Here is a 27,528-nt window from a genome sequence, read left to right as displayed (position 1 = left end):
CCGCCTGCGGTAGATGTGCTGAGGCTGGAGTAGCCACCATTTTGAATGTCTTGTGTGTTCCTCCCTCCATTGCTAATAGAGACGATTCCAGTTCATTTGTGGCAGCATTACGGCTGGTAAGTCCAATTTAAGGATCAAATGTTGATGGAAATGTACTAAAACGACTTAACGAAGAGAGATATCAGCGGTGTTCTGTTTGAAGTACGTTGTCAACTGTGACTGGTGCATAGGAAGTCGCAGCCTCAGTGCACCGGGGTTGTGCCTGTCAGCAGCTAGCATAGTGAGCGTAGACTCAGGGCTGGATCACTCGTAACTACTTGCCGGGTTGCAGATGTGGATGTATCTGTCTGGTGACGTGTTTACAGTGACAACGCTTAATGTTGAAATACGATGTCCTCCATAAAGGACAAAATTATTGATTATTCGCATTTTGAGCTCTGTTAGCATTTTGGGCTAGGCAATTAGGAAATACACGAATGTCCAGCTAGCTTACAGCCACCAGTCGGATGTTCTATCTTGATAATCCTCCGCTCCAACAAGGCCTCAGCTGCATCACGTCTTGATCAATCGGAGATCAGATTCAGGTGTCATGTCCAGCCCGAAATGGCATCTCCTCTTTTGTTCGACGTCATCTTTAAAGTTGTTAATGTAAACCTCCATTTCACGATCTAATGTCAGCCAAGGTTATGTAGCCTTACTGCCCCGGCAGCTGTACATTCTTAACGCTTTCTCTCTAACTTCTTCACGTAAGCTCGTTCTTGGCCGACTCCATAGGTGTCGTTTGCATACGTTGACTAACAAAGTCACGTTCAACATGTTCTCTCCTGACTTTCGTTCCATTTCTCTTATTGTAACGTAACGTGTCAGATTGCAGGAAGCCGACCGATACTTGGCTAGAATGCGAACAAGTTCTTCAGTGTTGACAACGTGTAAGGAGTTTAACGTTACACCGCATCCTGTAACTTTACTCGTGTAACGTCATCTCCACACATTCTCATAGTTATTATAATTTGGGGTGTTGAGGAAGTCAGGTTGTAAGTAGGAAGTGAGGTAATGAAATCGACTGTGGCTGAAAGGTGGACAAACTTTGGCAGCTCTATGTTCATGTTAAGAGAGGTCTGGGTTTAAAGGAAATGCAGTATAAATAGAAATATGCAATTAAATAATGGAATAATTGCTTAGGTATTTATGGTGAAGAATGTAAAGAAAACGATGGTCATGTATCGTTTTTGATGTAGGTGGATTGTAACAGTTTCGGTAGATGGTAAGGTAAAGATAGTTTAATACTGGAATGTTAACAGATTCAGCTAACGTGACTAAGTGTGTGTATCCACAACAAGGGCAAGGTTCAATTGGTAGTGTTTATTAAAAATCATGTACTTGTAGTGAAGGGTGACATTTGCTGTCTATTCATGTTGCTCCCAGTGTTTGAAAGTGTTCTATAAACTTACAATATGCTTAGATATAGATAGACTGACCTGGATGGTGTGATCATTGTTATGTTCCTCTAAACTACATTGCTTTGTGGTGTTTTTCTTCATTGAGGGGACTTGTAGGATCCAATCCTGGTTAATATTTTAGTGTGAAATAATTCCATGACTAAACAGCTATGACCTTACCACCATTACATAACCTTAAACTCTTCTGACAGTCATTTGTAGCAGCAACACCTATAAAAGAAGCAGTTGTATCGAAATGATGCTACATATTCATATCAGATGTCTTCTGGGTTTGTTCAGGAACTGCAAGTAACACAAGTAAAATGTTCTTAGCTCTAGAATTAACTATCAAGTTACCGTGGTCATGTTAGCTGCTCTCTGACGCTGGACTTTCTTTGTCACAGTCATCATTTGCAAGACTAAATCTGCCATCCAACCATCAAAGAAAAACTCAACACGAGTGACCTTGGGCAGGTAGATAGACTTTAGAGTAGCCACAGGCTGTCTAAATTGACTTGGCTTGCTTAGAGTGCTTCTGCACTCAATGGCAGCTTTATATTTTATACCTGTACAGCCACATGCCACTACAATATCTTTTAGAGGTATGCTCAATTGCTGGTACAGTTGAGTTTTGTCAGGGCCCTGATTCTTGAAGCAGGTTTAGGTTACCTGGATAACTCAAACCAGCATCTAAGAACAGGTCACAGGTATGAACAGCCGTGTTTCTAAACTTAGGTCTTTGGCATCCGGGCAAGAAAAGCAGGTTGTTTGTCCCGCTGTCGATGTCGTAGAAGTGGTGCGAGCAATGTGTAGCACCGGTTGGTGTTTGAGGAAATGCTATAGGCCCTGGCATTACCATTTGCAAGTCAATGTTGGTGTTAGTTGCTCTGCTTCTGTTGGTTCGGTTAAACCAGACAATTCTGATGCTGAAACCCAACCTAAACAGCAGCCAAAGGGAGCCTCTATTTGCGTCCATCCAGAGCTTCAATGCAGCTCTACAATGGTGTCAATCTATTGTACTGCCGACGATAAACGTTTTGTATCCTCTACTTTTATGTACTGTATAGTTCAGCTCATGCTTGCACGTGTAGTGTAGTGTAAATGTACATACAAGTTAACATGACTTATAAGACTTGATTTCATGTTCATGTTTACCCCTTCATGTTAGCTCTACCTTGCTTTGAGTTGTTTCATGCTCTTTGTCATTGTACAGAGCTGAACATGTAGTAGAATTGGTGACATTAACAAGGACAGAATGGCTTGTTGGATCAGTTTTTCGGCAAATGAAGAGGCTGAGTGTAGTTGTGCAACAGTCAGTTTGCAAACAGAGCAAGTGCTAGTGTCTGTTTCCTTTAGCAGCCTTACAATCTTTGAGTCTAGTTCGCTGTGCAGCGGGTATGTTATCATCGCTGTCATCTAATGTAAAGCCTTTAAGAAACCGTTTTTCCACTCAAAGCTTTCAGTATGTCCTAAACTCAGCAGGTTGGCTGCTCCCTGTGGTCAAAGGGAGGAGTGTGTGTTTGGCTTGTTACTGGTTGTCAGGATCTAAAGGCTGAGTCTCCAAATCTCTTGAGAGAAAAGACTTGTTATGAACATTTCACACCACATCCAAAGAGCTCTCTCTCTCTTATATGAAAGATACCCTAATGATGTTAGACAATGTGTTGTTTGGAATATGAAGAATGCAGTGGACCACATCTGTGTAGCATTTGCTTCAACTATGTATAAGGGGTAAATTGCACCTATCTTAAACTTTCTGGTGCAGAGCTGCTGGTCATTATCAGATGTTGAGCAGACAGCAGCAGCTGCATTAAACCATTTTGGTGTGTATCTGTACATTTTGTTGATCTGCTCTTGTAAGTCGTTGTAATATGTCTGACCCTGCTGAGAGGCCCGTAGGCTGTGACTGAGCAAGCTCCAGTCTGCCTCCACCTTTGCCCCTTTCAGGTCCACCTATGTAGTCAACACTTCCTTAAGTTTTATAGTAGCAGAAAAGTAACCGGCAGTTCTGTGTAATAAAAAGTGGAAGTTGTGTTTTCACTGTAGAAATGTGTGTGTGCTGTAAAAGCAAAGAGGGAAAACTTGACATGGATCACCTCTCACCTCTCTGCTGAGTAATTTGAATGGTATTAGAACAACAATAGCTCCCCTGGCAACTTTAGAATTCAGCCCCACCTGGCAACCATGATTTTGTACATTATTTACTCCATTGTTTGTCCTCATCCCCTTCTATCCTGGGCCAGCTTTCCCCTCAGACTAATGCAGAGCACACTTTCTGTATGAGACTTGATCAGGCATCTCCTCTGAAGCCTCAACATTGGCTGCGAGTAATTTCCACAGTTTCAGTTATCTTGGCAGCACATTTATAAACTAAAGTCTTACTGCAGCAAATAGTATATATCACTTTACAGGTAACTCCACTTCCTGCTCAATCCAAGTTGCCGCATTCTAAACTGCCACGAGTAAGAGTAGTTGTGTTGGTGTAGTTTCCCACTTCACTGATACGATCTATTGTTTTGAAAAGGAACGCCTTGAAGCACGGAGCTGTCAGGTTTGTCTGTTTTTTCCTGGTCATTTTTGGTTGCGGAACATGCACATGAATGCACTCGCATGTTCTTCTCGTGAATATTTAATCTTCTGCGGACTCGCTGCTCTCGGAAGCTTCTCTGCAAGGGGAATGGAATTTCACCTGCCATTCTCATTTCCCTCAGCACATTTAATACTCTTAAAAATACTCTTAAAAACTGCAGCTGTAGATTAAAACAGCAAGCTTAACACCACATTTCTTTTATGGCGTTTTAAGAGCCGAACCTTTTTACCCAAAATTCCAATAGAACGTTATTTATTTTCTGTCTTAGCCTGAGTGTTATGTATGTGTGCAGATAGAGTAGGTGTTGATGCTGCTGTAGAGTTCAGGTATTGGCTGTGGCAGTACAAGAGAGCTCAATAGCAGTGGTGGCAATAAATCAACTTTCCTTTGTAAATGTAACCGACATTGCAAATACTGTATATCGCAGTGGAATTGGATTGAATGGATTGTTCAAGTCATTGCTTTTTTTTGTGTGTGTTTCCTGGTGCCATTGTGTTTCGTTTCTGAATGTTTTCCAGATCATGCCAGCTCCGATCAGACTGCGGGAGCTGATCCGGACCATCCGGACGGCCCGGACACAGGCGGAGGAGCGCGAGATGATCCAGAAAGAGTGTGCTGCTATACGCTCGTCCTTCAGAGAGGAAGACAATACATACCGATGCAGGAATGTGGCAAAGCTGCTTTATATGCACATGTTGGGCTACCCGGCACACTTTGGGCAGGTATGGTTTCACAGAGGCTGAGGTTATGAGAGTGTTCAAACATTCCCTCAGGATCAATGTCTTGGCTGCTTGTATTTAAAGCTTTTTTCAATCACATTTGCACGGATGCAGGATACTTTGCAGTTCAACAATATACAGTTGCCACAGTGGGATAAACAAGGGTCACATATGCCTAAAAAGTCTGTCACAATATATTATTCACTATATTATACACATAAAATCGGTCTAATAAGATGCAAAATCTGTTGCCGTCGTTACAAATCACATATTTTTGCTGTAGAATATTTGAGTGAGCTGCTCGGTTCTTTTCCAGCTGGAGTGTCTGAAGCTGATTGCATCCCAGAAGTTCACCGACAAGCGGATAGGTTACTTGGGAGCGATGCTGCTGCTGGATGAGAGGCAGGACGTCCACTTACTAATGACAAATTGCATAAAGAAGTAAGTGGAGAAGAGTTGTGTATTTTTACAGTCTGCTATTAGGAGGCTCCTTCATCGGTTCTTGAAAGCCGATGGGATGGAAATACTATTGTTGTTGAGAAATACTGCATGTTGTGTTGTGTGGTCGCTATTGATCCCTAATTTGTGGTTCAAAGTTTGTTAAAGTTTGTTACCTGCTTAAACCTCCCACCACCACCACCACATGTTTCTCTCTCAGATATATATACTATATAGTGCTTGTACAACTTTCTCTTTCAGTTCATTGGTATAATTGAATCCGACACTTCTTTATCTGAATACCTTACTTCTCTATTTCCTCTCCTGTCCCACAGCGACTTGAATCACAGCACACAGTACGTCCAGGGCCTGGCTTTGTGCACTTTGGGCTGCATGGGCTCCTCAGAAATGTGTCGTGACCTGGCTGGGGAGGTTGAGAAGCTGCTCAAAACATCCAACTCCTACCTAAGGAAAAAAGTAATCCTCATTCTGACACACAGTAAAGGCAGGCAGGCAGTCAGTCAGTCCCCAGTTTATGAACCAGTTCTCTTTTTAAGTGTCTTTTTAAATCTCTCTTAAGTCAAATTTGGATGTATGTCGCACATGTTTCACAGTTGGCCTCAATTTGTCAAATACAATGCACACAACAGTGTTTACGCGTGTTATGGTTCCCCCGGGCCGATGAACAGCTGAAAATGTGTTTTGAGAGTAATTCACACGGCGGCAATGTAGTCTGTCCGTTCATTAGTATGAACCATTACAGGTAACTAGATTTATTCAAATAATAGGCTCAACAGTGGTCGGTATGTAAATACGTGATGTTCGTAAGAGGGGTGTTTGTAACTGGGGGACTGCCTGTATATACTATGTGATACAGCAACATGGTGTGAACTGTTGCACACCATGCATGCACCATTCTGTTTTGATATGTACAAAACAATTGTCAAAATAATTGCTATGATTGTCTATGAGTGAAAAGGAGGCATTTATGTACAATTGATCTTCCAAAGTATTGCTTAAATGGCTGACTGTTGTGCTTAATTTGATGTATTATTTCTAAATATGTGTTGACAGGCAGCACTGTGTGCAGTTCATGTCATCAGGAAGGTTCCCGAACTCATGGAAATGTTCCTTCCAGCCACAAAAAACCTGCTGAGCGAGAAGAACCATGGTAAGTACAAACATTTTTTCAAGTTGAGCTCTTGGCTCGGGGTTGGGGGAAAGTATTCTGGTACTACGCAAATGTTGCCTGAGTTCAGTCAGGCAGCTCATGTGCTTTTTTCTATTGTCCTTCACTGAGGGGAACAAAATGAATGACTTTGTCAGTCTCTTTAGCTTATCTGCCCCCACAAAAGTTACATTTGATAGAGAAACAATTCAGAAATAACCTGATCTTTTGGCAGTTGGAATAGTAACACTGCTTCTGGCTGCACAGTTGGACACAGTTGCTTGAACATGCATGTGATTCTTTGTTGTTTGTACCACCGGCTGTTAAGTAAAGCAGAAATAGCTGAAGGGAGTGCTTTTGCAAAACGAATGCAACTGGATACATTCCCCTTTGATTTGAGTGGCAACCCCAAAAATATTTCTGCAACACACATTTGTGGCAGAATGTTTATTCGCACATTTCCCAGCCCTCTGGCTCATAAAGAGCACAACAACCTGTTTGGCTGAGCTGCGATCCAGTGCCTTGGTCATTAACCTTCGATTAACACAACCAATTTTGGTTTGTTTGCTCAAATGAATATGCTGCCGCAGTGCAATGCTTTCTGGAGTCTATTATGAGTTCTTTTCTCTTTGAGGCGTTCAGAGCAAGGTTGTTCTCTGAGCACCATGCTGCCTGTCTTTAGATACCTTACCTGTAGGCAGACTCATCTCAGCCTGAGATAAGCTCAACATGTTCCTGTTGTTCACAAACTTGATAATGGTATTGGAAGAGTGTGTGTCGATTCAGGCGTATAGGGCATAGAGGAGAGTGCTTAATATTCAGCCCTGTGGGGAGCCAGTGTTGAGTGTGAGGGGTTGGTTGGGCTAAGCCTGACAGTCTGGGAGTGATTAGTCAGGAAGTCCTTGATTCATAAATGGTTGGTTTGTGGAAGTCCAATTTACTTTACTACTTAATTTACTTTTTAATTAACTCATAGTTTTGTGACTAGTCTGCTTGGGATGATAGTGTTAAAAGCAGAGCTCTAGTCTTTGGAGAGCATCCTCACTTCCTGTAGCTCCCCTGGTGTTCGAGGTGGTTCAGTGCAAGACGAAGAGCAGTGGTGATTGCATCCTCTGCAGATGTAGGTGTGGTTTGGAAGCTGGCTCTAATGTGCTGTAGGACCAGTCTCTCAAAGTGCTCCATGATACTGGTGTGAGTGTGACCCGGTGGTAGTCTGTCCATAAACATGTTTTTTAGTGTTAAACACTGGTTTAAACACTGTAATGTGATTGCAATAGGCTTAAAGTGCAGATGCTTACCCCAAGTAAATGAAGTAGATTGTGTGATTGTGTGATGACTTAATCAACATAGGAGTATACCACCTCTGCATGCTTCTCTCTCTTTGCTTATGATTGAATGAAGCTACACATCATGTAGTGCATATGTGTTGTAAACGCAGTACTAAGCCTGAACAAGTGCAGGACCCACACTTCTCTCCTGATTTGGCCCAATTGAAACGTTCCCTTATTCTCACACAAAAAGGCTTTAGTTGGAAACTGTTCTGTAAGCCCTTCATTAAAGCCCTCCAGTAAGGTCTCAACATTTCCATTGTTCCCACACGGAGGGCAAACTAGATAGATTGTGAACCTGCAGTATTTAACCATAAAATCCAAACTTGCTTTGTCTCTTTCTCTAGGTGTTCTCCATACATCAGTTGTCCTCCTCACTGAGATGTGTGAAAGAAGTCCTGACATGTTGGCACACTTCAGAAAGGTACAAATAAATCTACTTGACTAGAAAGCAACAAGGTAACGATTTAGGCATTTGTCCTAGCCTCATGTCGCATTTCATTCTCCCTTTGCATACACACTTCCTTTTGGTAGAGCTAAGCCCGAATAAGAAATGTTTAACTCTGTGAGGATTGCGTTGCAGGTCTGCTCTACAGTCTTTTTCTCTACCTGTCTTTCTTGCTTATATTATAGCCAGGGGTGCACATCCTTTTTTTGTTGTGGTATGAAAATTAAAACCAGTAGAATTATGCTGGTACACACCTTTTTTTGTGTCCTTATTCTCTAGGCTGGCCAATTATCAACTTTTCCTGAGTCAGTCTGAGGACCAACTCCAACTTTGTAATTGCATATTTCTCCTTTTTAATTTGTTTTGCTTCCCAATTTTGCAGAGAGCACCGATGTGTGAGCATGCACACACACCATATTTTTGTGTGAATACAATGTATTTTCTCCCAAAACCTTCCCCCCCCCCCCCCCTTACACACACTTTTATCCTGCAAAGAAGTATGTGTACCCCTGATTATAGCCGTTACTGTACCTCTCCTTCTCTAGGCATCATGCTCATGATCTGAACATTATTTTAAGCTCTCTGAAAGTGAATGATTTCCAGTTTCCCCCCCCTAACATCTACCTCATATTTTTTCTGTCATTTGTCTTTGTTACAATTCCTGCATTGTGTTAGAATGAGAAGGTAAGAGTACATTCTGCTCTCATAGCTGGTGCATGCTGTAATGAGTAATCACTCCACACCGTCACCCCAGATGTAACCCGATTTGTTTTAAGTAATAGTTAAGTCATTTGTTGTGCTTTTTATATACTTTTGATTTTGTTGACTTGTACAGTGGTCATTACTATGTCAATGTTCCTCAAATAATCTAAATGATTTTTCGACTCATTTGTCAGATACATTTCTCACTGTTGTTTTGAATGTCATTGTTAGCCAAATATTACACTCATCAGTCACCATTTATTAAAAGCTGTATTAAAAGCTGTTGTAACCAGGCACTCAAGATGTACACTGTGTGTCAGTGTAAGAGGCCAGCCTATTTGTTATGTCAGTAGCTATCATAAGTCCTGTTAACTATGGACAAATTCCACACGTTTCAACACACTAACTGAAATTGAGTTTGTGTGGAAATCTAGTGCTAACATGTCATATTAAAGCAGAAAGTTTGAAAGATTTGCATTCAGGGTTTCTCCAGTCGTGACAATTCGGGAAGAGTTGTTCATCATAAAATAATTGTTTTTAATTAGCTAAGAAAGTTTTACTTTATGGAAATCCACTCTCTCAGCATCTTTGGAAAACCAACTGTAATGGTTGCTAGGAGACATCTTGTCCCTATTCTTGCACAATTACATGGCAGCTTCTTGTCATGCCAGAAAAATGTAGTTTTGATAATACCTATTTGCTGAAAAATGCAAATTCTTGGTTGATGACCTTATAACCTTAATCTGGTTATGGGTTCATAATTTTGAAATAAGTAATATGAGTGAAGAAGCCCTGTTAGACATGTAAAGGGCAAAAGGTAGAAAGACATTAGAAGCTCTAGCCACAGAAGTTATGCGCTTTTTACACTTTGCAAATAAATGTAGAAACCCTGTGCATTTCTTTTACTTCAAAAGTTACATCTTGATTACTCTTTTTAGAAAGACTGACATGACTTCAGATTAGATTTCTTAGAACATTTAAACATCTCTATTGACTTAACTAATTAAAGCTCAAATCTAAATACTACACCCACAGCACTAAGCCAAGTTTAAATTACCAATCCTGGATCACATAAGTATGTAGTAACGGTACATATTATTTTTAAAAATATTCTGTCTTGATGTTTGTTTTTTTTTATAATCAAAGTTTTTCTTTGATGATGCTACATGTATTTAGTGTATTGTGTATTTAGTAATTCCGCCAACCCTTAACTTTCAAACACACATTCTCTCAATTTTACCAATGACAAACCCCGAGAACAAATTCTTTCCCCTGATCCATTTGCCTTTAATATGAATTTGCCTGGCTGTCATTTTAGCACAAGATTTATAAATTATATAATTATTCTCAATTAAGTAATAGTTTTTTTTCTATATGTTAAAGAGAAATTGTGAGATCCACTCCGTGTTTTGACGTTTTCCCCCCCCCCCCCTGTCTTTGATCTTTTTCTAGCTCGTTCCACAGTTGGTGAGAATCCTGAAGAACTTAATCATGTCTGGATACTCTCCTGAGCATGACGTGTCAGGAATAAGTGACCCTTTCCTTCAGGTAAAGCTCTCTCTCACTAAAAGCAAGCACCCTCAATTCTAGCTGCGATCAGAGCTAATGCCTAGTTCAGACTGACAAGCCAGGACTTTTTTCCTTTTCCCCCCTCTGTTTCTTTAGGTGCGAATATTGAGACTACTGCGAATTTTAGGGAAGAGTGACGACGACTCCAGTGAAGCAATGAATGACATCCTTGCACAGGTTAGCATCAACATTGATCTCAGTCAAAGCCATCTTGGATTGACCATTATTTTGACAAATCTCTTTATACTTTAAGGTGGCAACAAACACAGAGACGAGTAAAAACGTAGGCAATGCAATCCTGTACGAGACTGTGCTGACCATTATGGACATCAAATCAGAAAGTGGCCTGAGGGTAAGTTAATGTCCAGACCTTTGAATAAGTCACATTTGCCTTTTTTTCCTGACTTTGGTGAACGTCTCTGTCTTGCAGGTGTTGGCCATTAACATTCTAGGTCGCTTCCTTCTAAACAATGACAAAAATATAAGGTAAATTACACACTTTATCTTGCACATTTCTTTCACAAAACTATGACAACAGCTAAACCCCAAGTCTTCACAGTGACAGCTTTCAATATTTCTAGCGTCAGCATTACACCAGTATTGTGGGACTTTACACTTCTGGCACAATGAACTGCACGTGTTGTGCATGTGATAGCATGCTTGAACAGTAATAACACCTGTGTTGTCCAAGCATTTTATCACACAAACTGACCTTCAGAATAAACTCCAATTAGCTTTTAACTATCACTAACCAATGTACAGTATCCATAACCACTGAACACTGTGTAACAACTGTAAGAAGTCATTTTGCATAGTAGTGCAAGCATAAGAAGCAAGTATTCATATACCCATTCATACTGTTTGTTAAAGATCCCCTCAGTCATCCAGTTAGTAAGATTTCTTGAACACTATGGTGCAGCTCTGAAGTTATGTTTATTGAAATTGCCATTTCAGATACGTGGCATTGACGTCACTACTAAAGACGGTACAAACAGACCACAATGCAGTGCAGAGGCATAGAAGTACCATTGTGGATTGTTTAAAAGACCTGGATGTGTCCATCAAGAGGTGAGCCACTGAAGATAAATGACAGTGCTGTTGCATACGGAGTGTATTCATTTTAATGTGTACATTTCTATGTAGCGATTCTTTTGTATCTGACCCTCATTTTCTTTTCTTTGCTGGCTAGACGTGCAATGGAACTGAGCTTTGCCCTGGTGAACGGCAACAATATTAGAGGCATGATGAAAGAGCTGCTCTATTTCTTGGACTCCTGTGACCCTGAATTCAAAGCAGACTGTGCATCAGGAGTCTTTCTAGCTGCAGAAAAGTATGTCAATGATACGCAGACTTCATTAAACATTAAAGCTGTTTTTGTTTTGAGCAGACAGGGAAAAGTCAAGGTTACCATACCGTATATTGTCTTTGAATCTGAGTGACAAGATTTATGCAATCTCAGTCCAAGCACCGTTGCCGTAGGCAATTCCAGACTTATAAGAGAATCCATCTCTGTAATAAAATACAGTTTGTGCCATGCTGCTATCTACATCAAGCTAAATGTCTGCTTCTGATACTTCAGGAGACTTGGTAATGAACACTAAAATGCTGGATGATGAAAACATGAGTGATCCATCGTCTGATAGACCGTGTTGATAACATTTATGGTCTGACAGCATTTGTCTCCTGGCTGTACAGAGTTTTGATAATGTAACACATAGCATGATTGATTTACATGCATCTGAAGAATCCATGTTTTATCTTTATTGCAGGTATGCTCCTTCAAAAAGATGGCACATAGACACCATTATGAGAGTCCTGACAACAGTACGTATACTACTTTTTTTATTCTTCTTTGATTGTTGGTTGGATATCATCCTCAATAATATCTCCGCAGGGGCATTGCACTCACTGAATGGTTTGGAATTTAACATGTGAAACAACTTAACAGCCTTAAACTAACTGCTGCAGATTTACTGCTTTGTTCATAAATATTAAAAGATTCATTTCTCTTCTCACTGAAATCTCTGTTCATTTTTACAGGCAGGCAGCTATGTGCGAGATGATTCTGTTCCCAACCTCATCCAGCTCATTACCAACAGTGTGGAGATGCATGCCTACACTGTACAGAGACTTTACAAAGCCCTGCTGGATGACATCTCACAGGTGGGAACACTTCAGATTGCTCACCACTGCCAGTATGCAGTCGTTGATGTGATCATTTCAGAAATGTTTGTGTCTGAAGAATTCATCTGAAGTAGAGTTGTATTTGTGTTTTGTAGCAACCTTTAGTGCAGGTGGCATCCTGGTGCATAGGAGAGTACGGGGACCTGCTGGTGTCTGGACAGTGTGAGGAAGAAGAACCCATTCAGGTATGCCTGGAAGAGCCTCAACCAACCATCACAGATGTACAAACACCCTTAATCTAAGACTACATAAATTGTCTGTCCGCTGGTAAATAAAGTTGGATTGATTTGACTTAATTCACAAAATACAAGTTGTCTTCAGTATCATTACTGTATTATGTTGATCATTTGGGATCAATTCCTTACACTAAGCATTATTCTCATCATTGTTGTTGTAGTTGCAATCTGGACAACAAGAAATACATGGCAAAGCAAGTAATAAGCAAACATAATACTGCATTCCTTCCACCTAGAATCTGTAGCATTGGTAAAGAACATCCTTGGGGAAATCAAGTTGATTTTGCCGATATCTAAATATCCTCCCCTAACGATGTGTGCACAGATACAGTAGTGCCATGGATCCTGATAGTGCAGAATCCATGGCAACAAAGCGCATTCAGATGTAAGACACGTTCGTGACATATAAAAGTCAGACTTGGGCCAGACTAAAGCTCACTCACCCCTTAATTGTTTTGCTTTCCCTTTTTTCTTGAAGGTGACTGAGGATGAAGTCCTGGATGTGCTGGAAGGCCTCCTGGTGTCCAATCTGTCCACCCCTGTGACCCGTGGTTATTCCCTCACTGCCATCATGAAGCTGTCTACTCGCTTCAGCAGTGTTAAGTGAGAAATGTTCCTCTGCTTTGAAGTTGTTATTCTGCATGATTGGAAAAATTAAACATGCAGATTGTTTAAAGCCAAAGTGAGAGTACAGTAGGCATAAGTAATGATGTAGTCTTACCATTCCTAACCATTTGATTTTGTTTTAGCCGAATCAAGAAGGTGGTGTCCATATATGGCAGTAGCATTGACGTGGAACTTCAACAGAGAGCTGTGGAGTACAATGCACTTTTCAAGAAATATGACCACATGAGGTGAGACGACATCACTCTTTATCAGAGCCTGCAATCCCAGCCAGTACAACCACTTTGCCCAGAGTAAAGGGCAAATAAAGGAAAATGCTTGAGCTTGTTTTTTTCTCTCTCTGCTTATCCCTCCCCCGTAGGCCTGCTCTTCTAGAGCGGATGCCCATTATGGAGAAATCTGCCACTAATGGCCCCACAGAGATTGTGCAGACCAATGGGGAGACAGAGCCCTCTCTTGTGGAACCAAAACATCTGCCCCCTGTTACTCAGCCAACCAATCAGGTGAGGGCACTTGTTAAGACTTCTCCACCATGGAAAAAAAACATAAACATACAAACTTGACGCCTGATAATGCAGCAGATGATGTCCATACATTCATCGCTATCAACAATTAACCAGGAATGAATCAAGGCACAGTGATTGTATTAGCCACAACAATTCCTTTATATTACCATGGAGAGTGTTGTTCTGAGCAGGAATTTCTCAGCTGTCTATGGGCTGTTCTGGAATATGTAACAGATGCAAGGCTGTGACCCTTTTTACATTCTAATACCCTCAGTATCAGATATTGATGCTATCAATAAAAAGTTTTGGAAAATGTTAACATGCTGCCGGTTTCTTCCAGGCTAATGACTTGTTAGACCTGCTGGGTGGTAATGATGTGGTTCCAGTAATCCAGAACACGCTGCCCACCAAACCTGCCTCAGCTGGGGGAGAGCTGCTTGACCTGCTGGGAGACCTCTCGCTGACAGGTATGATGTCGTAACCCTTTTAAACCTTGTACAGCCTGTGTTTTGCATCTATGTGAGGATATGGATAGCAGGGATCGAGTCCACACCATGCACTACAGTGTTTAGAAAAGCTAAGATGGTGTGTACAAACAACCCAAAGGTTAGGATCGGGTACAGGACAAGCATTGCTGCCCTTTTCCTTTGTCCCTTGCAATGGCAGGTAAGTAGTTTGCAGTGTTAGAACCTCAGTGGTCGAAATGTGGCTTCAATATACGTTTTTTGGGAGCGTAAAACTCATTGCTGATTGGGTTCCCTGAAGGTCATTTTAGTTCCAGGTCCTTTTTTATTAGTTTTATTTCAACAACCATTTCTATTTTAGTTTTGGTGACCTCTATTAATGGATTTTTATTGTATGCAGTTTTAGCTGCAAAGAAAGGAAGAAGCCTGCAAAAGGTCAGACTACACACAGGACCAAAGTGGTTATGAGTAGTGGCAAAACTTTTATAAACACTGAAAACCCTCAAGCACCATAAGATATTCAAAAGCTTATTTCCTAACACCCTACAAAAATATTATCATGAAATTGTTGTCCCTCGTTTTTTGGCTTAGTACGCTCCCCCCTTTTTTCAACTTTATTTTCCACTTTTACTGAGCGAATCTGCTGCTTTTTTAAAGCAACACTGCACTTTTTAAGCCCCCCAGCGTTGTTGTTGTATTTCTGTCCTTTGACTCAGCGTTTTTCTTTCCTGCCTCAAACACCCTTTTTCTCCCAGTGAGCTCCACCCAGAGCCGTACCCAGACTTTGTGTGAACAAACATGTCAAAGGAACAATTTTTTTTTGTTGAAAGCATCATAGGGTTTATCAATCTTAACCGTCTTTTCTCTGCCCACTCGTCTTACCTCCCTGATGGATGGACACGGTCAGACTAGGTTCAGTCCATTGTGATAAATGTCAAATCGTCATTTATATCTCTAGAGAGGTATGATTACCGTTGTTTATCAAAAGGGTTTGTATGGTCGTCTTTAACCTTTTGAATGTTGCTTTCCCATCCCCAGGTGGTCCAGCCTCTGCTCCTGCTTCGTCTGTGCCCACTTCCCAACCCCCTTTCCTCCTGGATGGCCTCTCCTCACAGCCTTTGTTTAATGACATTGCAGCCGCAAGTGAGTCCATTTCTCTGCATTTCCTTAAATATAAAGCACATTCCCATTTCACATTAAAGCTTCTAGGTGTTTTGCTTTTTCCCTTAAATCACAATTCATCAGATAAAGTTTTTCTTCATAACTAAATGTTACTCCTCTGCCTCACTGAAATCTTTCCACAGGTATCCCCCCTATGACGGCATACAACAAGAACGGGCTGAAAATAGAATTCACATTCGAAAGAGCCAATCCCAATCCCAACATAGCAGTCATCACAATACACGCTTCCAACTCCACAGAGGCAGACATGACAGATTTTGTTTTCCAGGCTGCAGTACCAAAGGTAGGCAAGCCCATTATTCTAAGAACATAATCAGGGTATGTGAAAAGTCTTATCAGTTGAGGTGGACTGATAAATTTACATGCGCATACATTTTCAATCTCATAATTTAGGTCTGTTATTTGATAATCTTACCTCAATTTATGACCATTTGAGTTTCAATGATATGACAAAAATTCCTTTATTGCCACGATTGGAGTATAATAATAGAAGCTGAACCCAAACTGACACATGAATCCATAGCAATACTTCTGAATTTATCACATCCAGACTCGGAGAGTAAACTGAATCCCTTCATACCAAAAGTTACCAACATTACACTTACCCTTAACAACAGCAATTCATTTGGCCGTCTTAACGCTAACACCGACACACACCAGCTGATCTTAAGTCACCATGTGGCATCCAAACTAGATGAATCAGATTTTAACCCATAGGTCTATGTACTGCGTACAAACCAAACTCTGATACACAAACATTGTCTGAAACAGAAAAGCTTGCACAGGCCCTGAGACCTCCTCTGTAAACAACACTGCCATCTTGTGTCCATGTGAGACTATAATGGAAAAGCATTTGCCTTCATTAATTGCCTCTTGTGGAAAAAAGGTGGCAATGATGGAGGAAGAGAACACTTTGTTATGTTAATGTGCCTCACTTATTTTATGTTTATACAAAATTTCTACTGTCGAGAAAATCCTGGCAAAGTCATGGAATTTGAAAATGGTCTTAAAAAGAAGAAGCCATCAGTTTTGAAAAATTGTGTTTGAAAAAAAAAAAAAGTTTCTTCTCCCTACGATTGCAGAATTATGAATTTAGTGTGTGTGTGTGGCGATTTTCTAGTTTACAGTCATATCGTAGGTGTAAAGGTTGTTTACTTTTACCACTTAGAAGTCATGGCAAGATTTTGGAATTTTTAAATAATTGTGCATTCAACTTTTCTGTGAGAATAAGTTGTGATTGAATGCGTCTTTGTTTGACTCTCCCATAATGTTCGTGGCTGATTCCTCGTCTCTCCGTCTCTTAGACATTCCAGCTGCAGCTCCTCTCCCCCAGCAGTAATGTTGTCCCAGGACTCAACCAGGGAAGTGTCACACAGGTCATCAGAGTCCTCAACCCACAGAAGGTGAGTTTGTTCTTTACAAATGTTTCAGAATTTAGCCAAGAATGTCATCTTTCTAGGTGCACAGCTTGCCTAGAGCTGGGTTCACACTACAAGACAATTAAGCAAAATTTGGGGGGGGCGGGGGGGGCGGAGGTCTCGTGTTCAACATCTGATGAAACTTGAGAAATCTTGTAGGGTGAACTTGGCTTTAGGTGACTGAGCTAGTTTGTGGGTTTGTCCTCCATTATAATCACCATCATCCTCATCAAATTTCAGCAACAGCTACGAATGAGGGTCAAGCTGACGTACACCCACAAAGGAGCGGCTGTGCAAGACCTGGCTGAAGTGAATAACTTCCCCCCTCAGTCCTGGCAGTGACGATCCGCTCGTCGCTCTTCAACGCCCCCGCCAAGGGAACTCTGAAAACAAATCTCCTTTCACCTCCCTCCTTTGTTTCCGACGGATCCCCCTGTGACGTCACTGCGGACCGCTGCCCTGGAGTTTGCATGGGAAGCAGCAGAGCATCTCAAAACAGTAGAGACACACCGACGTTCTAAAGACCCCGCTGACGAATGGTATCAAAAGAAAAATTGGAGGAAAAAAACCACATATCAATCAACAAGCTTTCTTTTTCTTTTCTTCCTTTGGTTTCATTGTGATCTGCTTTGTGGTACTATTTCTAAACACTGACCCTCCGCCCCAACACCATGGCAACCCACACATCACACACACCATTCACTGCAGTACACTCAACCTCTCAGTTCAGTGGAAACGTGTCACCCAGCCTGAGCTCTTCATCAATTCAGAGATTTAATCTGTCTTCATTTTCAGTTAAGTCCTACAAGTAAGTCCAATGTAATTCGGCCCCAACTGCTGTTACTATGCTTAAATCAGTGCATGGTTTTGCTTTAGCTCTTATTGATACAACTGGTCAGACAGTTGGATTCATTTTCAATTGCAATATTTTGCTTCAATGCATGTCTGCGCATTGTAAGGATCACATTCACCCGCTGACTGAGGCATGGGGATGCTCTGGTTTTCTATGGTATGTTTCTATAGGACATCTTATTTGCATTTGTTTTGCCTCACCACACTTCCACATTGCCTAGTTTGTTCACCTGTAGCTACCCTTTTCACAGGACATGCGTTCCTGAAGTCGCGGCGTCTGTAGGTCGTTTCAATAATTGGCAATTGATCGCCTCGCTGTCGGAGGATATCGATCCGCGCCCGACGTTTCGGAAGATGAGTTGGCGTGTTTACCGCTTGGAGATCTGTGTGCAAAACCCTTCCTGCATCTTCGTCCTCACACTCTTATCTTACCGTGTAGAAACATTTCAGATGAATTGGATGTGGCTGAACTCGGTCACCATGCACATACATGTAAATTAAGTTTGTTATGAATGTAGTTACATGCACTGAATGCTTTTCTCCCCTCAAGTCGTATTTTAATGGCTGTTTCCTGCAACGGAGATACTCATCTCACTACTTTTGTGATAGTTTTTTTTTTTTTTCTCTCTGCGGTAATTTGACTTAATTATTTATGCCTGATATCAGAAGTGATGTGCCTTTCTGACTTCGCTCGATAAAAGCCCCCAAATGTTTGAGTTCTCTACGAGCTTCGTTTGTACGTCTGACTGTGTGTTGATGATTGGGGAAAGATTACATTTGAGGAAAAATGGTCAGCTTGGATTTTAACAATATATCACTTAATTCTAAGGTCTATATCTCGTAATCAGTCACCCGCTAATACTGAGCTCCCTGAATGTCCACAACAATGTCTTCTTGTCTTATGTTTGATGAAGAATTTGAGCTATGATATATTTGTGTTTTCCCCCCCCCCCCCCCGTTTTTTTTCTCTGTATCTGTGTGGCACTTTTGATTAAAAGGCCTGTTTGGAGTCTATTATACATCATAAAAAGGTAATTCTAAGGATTGTGGCAGCTAATGTCAAACTATAGATTTTCATAAACTGGTTTAACCCTATAAATGTTAAATTGAGGTGAAATCGCAGACGATTTTCTACCTGCAGAAACATTCAGTACGTTTAATGCACATTACAACCTGCTGTTTTTTTCCCCAAATTTCATGTAAACGCCATGATGAGATTGGAATCAGTGTAAATTGAACTGTGCTTACTCTGACAATGTGATTGTAAATCGATTTGATTCAGACAGGTAAATGATAGAACCAGAGTAAGGCGTCTCCATGTTCATTTCTTTATCAGATGAACTCTCCTCACACGGTGATTATGCAATGCGTCATGTATATTGGAAAAACTTCAGAATCTTCTTAATTCCAAACGTATACGTCATCCATGCATCTATGTCTTAATTGTAGTTCAGGCGGGTAAATGGGTGTGTTGGGTGCATGTCCACGTAGTGATTGAGGTGAGTGTCTGGATCACGCAGTGAGGTACTGGAACAGGATGGCCTTCGGTGGTTGATAGTTGATTTCTCCACTCTTGTCTTCTGCTAATCATAATTCCAGCCACACCATCGGGGAGAATAACCTTAATACCTCAGTTTTCGTTTTCTAACTTTTAGTGCCACAGTAGATTTAACAGCTTTGTTCCATCACAAACCCAAATCACGCATGAGAAACTTAAGGTAGTTTGTAAGTCTCCTTTTGTAAAAGAAGCTTAGCAGCCTTGCGATGCTGTGTTGAGATCGTTCAATCGGACCGTATACTTCTATTCACTATGCTTCACTATCTTCACTTCTGTGACCAAATCAGAGAGACTATTAGCTTTGGAAATATTTTTGAGCTGCGATATATGTATATGGAGAAATAATTTCATTAAGTTACCTTTTTCTGTTGTTGACAAATGCTATATTGGCTTTTTTCTGTACATAATGAGGGCTTTTACACTTTTGTCTCTTGTACTACCTTTCATCCTTTTTTTAGATACCATTTTCTAAAAATCCCAATTATTCACGATGTGTATATTGTCTAAATGGGTCTGGATGACATCACTCTATGAAGACATTCACTCATGCATTGTAAGAGATATATGATCTGCTCCCTGTACATTGTATATAGTTGTAAAACAAACGAAAGCTGATCAAATTAAATAAAGACCCAAGTGAAGACTTAACAAAGATTAGCTAGGAATTATAATTGTATGCGTATATGTAAAAAAGAATCTAGAAAGGATGCAAGTGAGCTGCATTTGATTTGCGATTCTCCTCATGATCTATATATTCACTTCTCTTACAAAGATGGATAGGTTGCCCGTTCCTTTGGAAGGTGGACTGAGGTTGAGCCTGAGTTGATGTCTGAATGTTGGACTACTGAGAAGCCCGAGCACAGCGCCGCACAGTGGCAGATGTAGCACCTTGTCCGTTTTTCCTCAGATCGTGCATTTCAATAGACATGATGCCAGCGCCAGACTGGAACCTTTGAGAGAGCTCGTCCACAAATTTGACAGTCAAAGACCTGCTCTGTACCTTGCATTAGAATGAGTTCTCTGTATCGGGATGCTGTCTGCATTGTGATTGTATCTTAGAAAGATGGGCCGTCACCTTGTTTTAATCTCCTCCTTCATGTTTACAACTAGTGGGTGGATATTATCTCTTGAATGTGTCCACGCTGTACCCCAGTATCACCATGTGGGAGTTCCCTTACAGCAAATACAAGTAGACAAACACTCATATCAACACAAAATGGAGGATGGTGAGGTGTTCTGCGAATACTTCTAGCTTTGAGAACCCCAGCTTCTTATAGTCTTATCGTAAACATTGACAATCACACCACAAGCTGAAAGGTCTTCTGTGGCATGCTGATTTAGATGTGCTGCTCTCAAAAACAAAACATTTTCTCAGAGGAACAATCTGGGTTCTTTGGTGTCAAAATCTTTGCAATCAGGCCCCGGCAGCATGTCTGTGGAAAAGCTATTTATCCATACATAGCTCTACTTATTCATGTCATTCTTTCATGCAAAGGTGTAATTTTTACATTGAATTTATTGTGCACTCAAATTCATAAAATGCTATCCAAACTGATTGGATTCATGAATGTTTGCCCGACCTGAAGTACATACTGTGTTTAGAAGTGAATTGTTCCCTTTGGTGTCTTTTAGCTGTGAACATGCAGCTGATCCGTGTGTGTGTTAGTGTGTGTGTGTGTTTGTGTCCACCGTCCACAGTTACCTGATTGCCTTTTTAGTAACTTTGCCTAAACACATCACATCTTACACTAAAGAAATGTAGTTCAACTTTTGCATTTTTCTTCACTTAGGTTAGTCTAAAGCCCATACACACCCACAGTACACTGGTTCTGTGTTTCTGGCTGATTTCTCTGTGAGCTCTTAGTTTTCTTATGGAATAGCCTCAACATTTGCAGGGTTATTACAATTATTTATTTTAAATCCTGGGAGCATCGTGGGATTTAGGAATGTGTTTTCTGAACCAAGATGGTTTATTCCCTGAAATTTTATCATTTTAGGAAATGAAACAGTGACTGTGGTGAGGAGAGGACATCTTGTGATTGCTAGCTTAACTTGTTAGCATGTCTTAAAATGACAACTCATTTAGATTAGATTTAACTAGATTCAAAGACAGTTAGGGTTGTTTTAATTACTGCTCAGTGGCACACGTGGAAAAGTTTTGGAATTTAACAGGCAAATTAGTGTAGAAATCCTGCATTTCATCCTTTTCCATAGTGAACTGACCTTAGCAGAGACTTAAACAGGCGGAATACCTTGAAAGGCCTTCGTGGGTGTGCGGGACCTTTACATTTGGAATGTTAGGACATCAGCAAATGCATGTTTTCACTGAGTTAACAAGTTCCATTACTGGAGAAGCCGTGTTGCTCCTTATGTTTGACCGATACAAAGCGTTGCTTTGGTTTCCTTTCTTTACTTCCACCAATTACTTCCTGTTTGTTGACCGCAAAGCAGCTTTGGTTTAGGTGACCTTGCCTTTGGAATCATGAGCCTCTGCTTCATCGTGTCAGACTTGGGGGATTCACTTTGCATACATGGCAAACACTGTGAGCGATTGCTTATTTTCCCTCTTCCAATATGACTATAAACGTCTGCATGCATGCTGTGCCAGCTACCGTCCACAAGGGGAGCAGTGCAAAATGGAATGCTGACAGGCTAGGAAAGGATGTTCCATATATCAATACCTGAATGTTTTTGTTGGTGTTGTTTGTACCTGTGTATGCCCTCATTCTTCCTACAACACAAACAGGAATTAATCCATCAGAAGTGGTTTTGATGCTGTATCTTAAAAAAACAAAAACAAATACCCATCAGAGGCGTGATTAGGTTTTGTGTGTGTGTGTGTGTGTGTGTGTGTGTGTGTGTGTGTGTGTGTGTGTGCGCGTGCAATATGTCATACTTTTCTTTCAGTAGGACTATTTTTGGCTGCATTTTCTGCGTTTTCAGTTTTGGAGCTGCATGAGAGAACCCGTGTAAATATCCTCATTTCTACTCTTGACATGAAACTCTTTTAGTAATGCAACAAAAGGTTAAAATTCTACACTTCTGTGGGTCAATGCTGGCTGTTTAGAAAGGTCTCTCTTGTTGAAGAGGTTGATGACAATTCACATCAATCATTTGGATGATTTAGTGTTGTTTTGTTTGACTTGTTCTGATTTGGTCAGGTAAGTGCAGAGTGTAAAGGAGACCTGCAGTTATCACCATGTTCACTTTCCCTGTTCAAATAATTTCAAAAAATGCATCCCATTGTATTTTAAAAATAAAAAAGCTCTTTGTAAGCCCCAGGCCAAACCAGAGTGTAAAACAATAAGGCAGGCTGATATCAGATTAGTTGGGGGGAGGTTAAAGGAACCAGGTTCACCTTTTCCAGTTTGACGTGTTGAACATGGTTTCAAGGTGAGTGTGAATGATAGACTGAAAGAATGAAGTGATTCATGATGAGAGGTTGTTAACTATTAAATGGGATATTTTCAATTTATGCTGTGTATTCTTGTCTTTGGGTTGGAGAAAATGATCAAGCGAATAAAAAGTCAAATAAAAATCCTCTCTTGTGGGAGTTTTGTTTTCCTGTATTGGGTATGTATTGTATTTCATTTGAAGGCTTACTTTACTTTTCCATTTAGGGCACAATTTAAGAATTCTGTCAGCCTTTCATCCTTGGTTTCATCTCTTGCCTGTGTCATGTCACTATAGTTGGACAGACTAGCTCCCAAGCTCCCCAACAATTCATCCTCAATTCCAAGCAACCACTGATTTTGATCTGATCCATGTCTGCGTCAGATCCACTGTGTCTGTGCAGTTTTGTACAATTCTGGACTTTGGACTTGATTTGAGACTTGAGTGTCAAGACGTGTGACTTGAATAACAATTACCTGGTCAACCCATTTTGTATGATATGATCCACCCTCCCAATGTTTATGTTGTGCATCATCATTATGTCATGAGCAATTGACTCGTAAAAAATAATCAGCAATAATTCACGCAATACATGGAAGGACAGATAATAAACTTTTATTCCAGGACTGTGGACTCAAGCTGTATGACTTTGACACAACTCAATGTTTACAAAATCAATGATGAATCATACAATCACCAGCAGTATATAAGTAATTATCTATGTTTTCAATTAGCCATTCCCCTGTTTTTAGTTTGATCTAACATCCACTGTAAATGTTTGTATATATATATATATATATATATATATATGCAGTATTGTATTGTTTACTTCTTAAAAACACAACAAAAACACAACCAAAGTTTATTATTATTCTTCACACTTCACACTCAAATACGTTGTGTGTTTTTTATGTCCATTTTCTTTCTGCACCTCTGATCTTGTGGCAGCTGTCAGCTCTGCGGAGGCTCCATCCTGTACATTGTCGACAGTATGACGTATTTTCGGGTCACAAGGTTTATATGTAAGTGAAGTCACAAGTCGGTGGACTCAAAGTGGAGTTGCAAGTCTTGATTATGCTCACAACGACAAATTTGTGACTGGAGTCCATGTGTGCTCCAAGTCACGTGACTCAGGTGTAGCCCACAACAATGTTACATGTTTAGTCTCAACTCAAGGATGTGTGACTCCTATCGGGAGATTCGAGATTAATTTGTGACTAATGATGACTTAATTACACCTCTTCTCTGGAATTTACTATAGACTGAGTTCATAATAGATAGATGTGAGAATCGGTGACATTATAGTTTAATTTTGGTCATAAAATGTGTTGATTTGCTTTTATCATGATTGATAAGTTTCTAGTCCGTCCCCTCCCTCGGTGTCGGCTGAGTAATAATCACTGATCCCGCCCCCGTCATGTTTATTGATCAGCTGTCTGGAGGCCTGGCTGTCAGCAGCCCCATCCATGCTGCGTATGGCGCTGCTCCGGCGAACCACCATGAATCTACGCCTCTCCGGGAAAATTTACCACCCGTGTACCGACACACTGCTTCCCGCTTAACGCCACTACAAACAGACGATCTACATGGCGATGGAGGACGAGGAGAACACGGCGGCGGTGTCGACGAACACCGACATCGTGAAAAAGGCGGTTGATGTGAAAGATAACGGAGCTTGCATAGAGAGGCAGCCGGACACGGTGGTCCACCAAGCGGGGCTGAAGCCGATTGCGGAGCCCGGCAGGCGCAACGGTCCCGGTGCTGCGACGGGGATCCGAGTGCTGAAGGCAGGTCACAACGGCCGGCGGGGGGGTTTTGCTTTGTAACTCCGCATGTCAAGCACGGAAAGCTGTAATGTTGTGTTACATGTTATGGAGGCTCAACCAGGGCAATGTGCGCGGCGATGACAACCGCATCCCTGTAGTATTATGTAATGGGTGTGATATCCGGTGATTGATGTTCACTCCTTGTGATTGATCCGTTAATGGTTGTCATTTAATGGAAAATGTATCGGAGACTGTTACTGTGGGTTTAAATCACGGAGGCCCACTGTTAGACACTTCATCCGTGATATTTGAGGCATCGTACAGTACAGGGTGTTTGTAATGACACAGCTATACACACGCACACACGCACACGCACACAATCTTTGAGGGTATGGTGGGTATCAAACTACAGTTAAATAGGTCATTGTCCTGTAAGTACATGGTACAAGCAAGTGTTTACAGATTAGATATAAACCATAAACACTCCCGATAACTCATACTGGCCTTCAACCTGAGCTCAGTCAGTGTCTGCTCAGTGTTTGTGTCCATTTCATACCTGTTAACCTCAATATGTAATCCATGATTAAGTTGAGAGTCTATAAAGTGCAGATTGGTGGGTGGGGGGAAGATGTGGGTGACCAAACGGACACATGGGCCCAAGAAGTCCGAGCCTGATGCAATTGTCAATAACTTTCCAGTTATTGCTCTGCAATAATCATTTATATTATGCAAGACCAGAAAATGCACCATGTCATAGTCTGTACGTTGACATCGTGCCTAGAGTACTTCCTCCCACAGCTCCATTGTTTTGTCTCACTTGGCCTATGGGTGGAGGTGAGTGAGAGTATAGCCCCACCCTTACACGTCTGTATATCAAGGCTAAAATAGGACTCATGACTCAGGAGTTTGAGGATTTCCTAAAACATACGATGCAGTTTGTTGTAGTATGTACGTATAATCATGACGTTTAAAGGTGCTGCAGGGTGAACTCCATATATACTGTAACCTGTATGTAAACTGTATAAACAAACAGCCACATTACTGCAGCCTTTGTACCTTGTGGTCAGTCTCCTAGTTTATAGATATAATATAATATAATTCCTCACACGCAGCTGTTGAGGGTGCAGCATTACCCACATGACTTTTTCATTAGGTCTGGGATTTAAGCGAGCATCTTTAGAGTAACAGTGTGTGTCTCACTTCTGCTTAATGCGAAATTCCACAAAATGACCAATGTAGGAAAGTAAAGGATCTGCTGTATTCTCCAGTGACGTGCAGCACATCTTGGCTGGCGCACTGATTGTTTAACAGCATAAATGAAGACAAGGTGGGAGTGAGGATGAAGGCTCCAGGTTTAGAGGAGGAAGGAAGCAGCTCTGTGTGTTTCTCTTTCCTCGAGCATATCACATTACCTAGATCGGTTGGAGAAGTCAAAATGTTATATACGTGTATGATGTATATATATATACAATATGATAGTAGTAGTAGTATTAACATCAATACCCTAAATGAATAATCACTTACATTGCAATACATAATTGATGAGGTCATCCAGTCAGCTCATTTCCAGAACTTCTGTCATCATAGTTTAGCCTATGCAAATAGGGGTCGACGCAAGATGTGTTTGTGTTTGTGCTTGAATGTGTGTGTGTGTTTGTGTGTGTGTGTGAGCGTGTCCTGCCTCAAGTATGACGACCACATTACTGCAGCCTGTGTACCTGGTGGTCAGCTTATAGTTTATTCAGTCATCATCAGGAAAAAGGACCCAACATATTTGAACTAAACTCGTCTTGTCAGTGCTCAATAGAAGTCATTTTAGTTCATTTTGCGGTGCTGATCCTTAATTCATAGCAACATTAAGCTGCTTAAAGGCTTATTGTATATCACGGTCCATAGCTAAACATTTGTAAATGGCAGCAATGTCATCTTAAAGTCACCTAGACTTTTACCTTATATGATATCCATCCATCCATTATGCGTTGCTTATCCAGGTGTTGGAGTTGGAGTTGTGGCAGCAATACTGGCAACTCACTCAACCTTCCTTTCAAATGCCTTTGCTTGCTGATGCCTTTTGCTAACTGATGCTGTGTCCACATGCCGGTGGCCCATGACTCACACATGGGCTGCACAAGGAGGCCAGGTGAGGTAGCTCTTGTCCAGCTGGTTCCAATTCACAAGGTTATGTGGAATTTTATGCCGGCCCCTAACCTGGGATCAATTCCCAGTCACTTTCATTAGCGGGTATAGGATTCTGTCCATATTTCACACATTCCTGCTTGCCTCGCTGTCTGAGATCACAGCCGATCCTCACTGATCGCCTCTTGTGTTTACAGCAATAAGAAGGGAGATGCAGGATGTAGCTGAAATCAGAATCACACTGTGAGAAACAGCCAGATGTGCTCAGACATCCACTACGCCTTCGCTCCATGTTTCTTCATCCCAGCTGTTGTTAGCTGCAGTTTATGTCTCTTGTGTAACTGTTTTACATTTCAGACTTGCTCTGATGAATATGTTCATGCCACAGATACAGAATAAATGACTGTGGTCCTCAACAGAGAATAGAATTTCAGATTTGTAAAACCCAACAACTGGCTTTAAGACATTTCCTAATTCCTTAAGGAGGAAAGAGGGTGGGTAGAAACTGATGAGTAAACTAGTTTGGGTGTTTTGTCGGGCTGAGTTTTACGGCAGACAGCTGACAGAATACTGACATGAGGTGTGTTTCAAAGCTCTTGTTTCCTGTTTCCTTCACTTGCATATCATCTCCTTGGGTCTTTGTCCTGTCCCCTACTCCTGAACTGAGTGGCGAGAAGAAAATGAAATGAGAAAGCAAATCTAATGTGGGGATAAAACACTCGCCCACCACCACAGAGGTTGGCTAATTTGCTGTGGCCAATTGACGATGTCTATGGGTGGGAAGCTGGTTGATCATTAGTTAGCACAC

At 41.2% G+C, this 27,528-nt stretch overlaps 1 protein-coding gene and 1 non-coding gene across 2 annotated transcripts; both read left to right on the top strand.

The window, feature by feature from the left end:
• The first annotated feature begins 13 nt into the window (after positions 1-13).
• ap1g1 (adaptor related protein complex 1 subunit gamma 1) lies at positions 14-20,979 on the top strand. Its single transcript, XM_076156167.1, has 23 exons — positions 14-116; positions 4,548-4,751; positions 5,065-5,189; positions 5,522-5,663; positions 6,261-6,357; positions 8,030-8,106; positions 10,285-10,380; positions 10,498-10,578; positions 10,655-10,753; positions 10,832-10,887; positions 11,356-11,469; positions 11,591-11,731; positions 12,171-12,225; positions 12,442-12,564; positions 12,681-12,770; positions 13,300-13,424; positions 13,571-13,675; positions 13,807-13,948; positions 14,292-14,418; positions 15,454-15,558; positions 15,720-15,880; positions 16,902-17,000; positions 17,256-20,979. Exons 2-23 carry the CDS (start codon positions 4,551-4,553, stop codon positions 17,355-17,357), a joined length of 2,463 nt encoding a protein of 820 aa, XP_076012282.1. The 5' UTR covers positions 14-116; positions 4,548-4,550; the 3' UTR covers positions 17,358-20,979.
• LOC143005111 (small nucleolar RNA SNORD71) lies at positions 12,001-12,080 on the top strand. Its single transcript, XR_012964010.1, has one exon. It is a non-coding gene; the product is annotated as a small nucleolar RNA SNORD71 (small nucleolar RNA).
• Positions 20,980-27,528: the final 6,549 nt, after the last annotated feature.

This window comes from Genypterus blacodes, unplaced genomic scaffold (assembly GCF_046128005.1).
Source record: "Genypterus blacodes isolate CSIRO-AG114 ecotype Tasmania unplaced genomic scaffold, CSIRO-AGI_Gbla_v1 ptg000067l_1, whole genome shotgun sequence".
In the NCBI taxonomy this organism is placed as follows: Eukaryota; Metazoa; Chordata; class Actinopteri; order Ophidiiformes; family Ophidiidae; genus Genypterus; species Genypterus blacodes.
This window is presented reverse-complemented; position numbering and strand designations above follow the sequence as displayed.

Coding starts and splice junctions, on each gene's coding strand:
- ap1g1 (XM_076156167.1), top strand. CDS start 4,551: ATGCCAGCTCCGATCAGACTGCGGGAGCTGATCCGGACCATCCGGACG. Junction 11,732..12,170: donor GTCTTTCTAGCTGCAGAAAA/GTATGTCAATGA, acceptor TCTTTATTGCAG/GTATGCTCCTTCAAAAAGAT. Junction 13,425..13,570: donor ACTCGCTTCAGCAGTGTTAA/GTGAGAAATGTT, acceptor ATTTTGTTTTAG/CCGAATCAAGAAGGTGGTGT.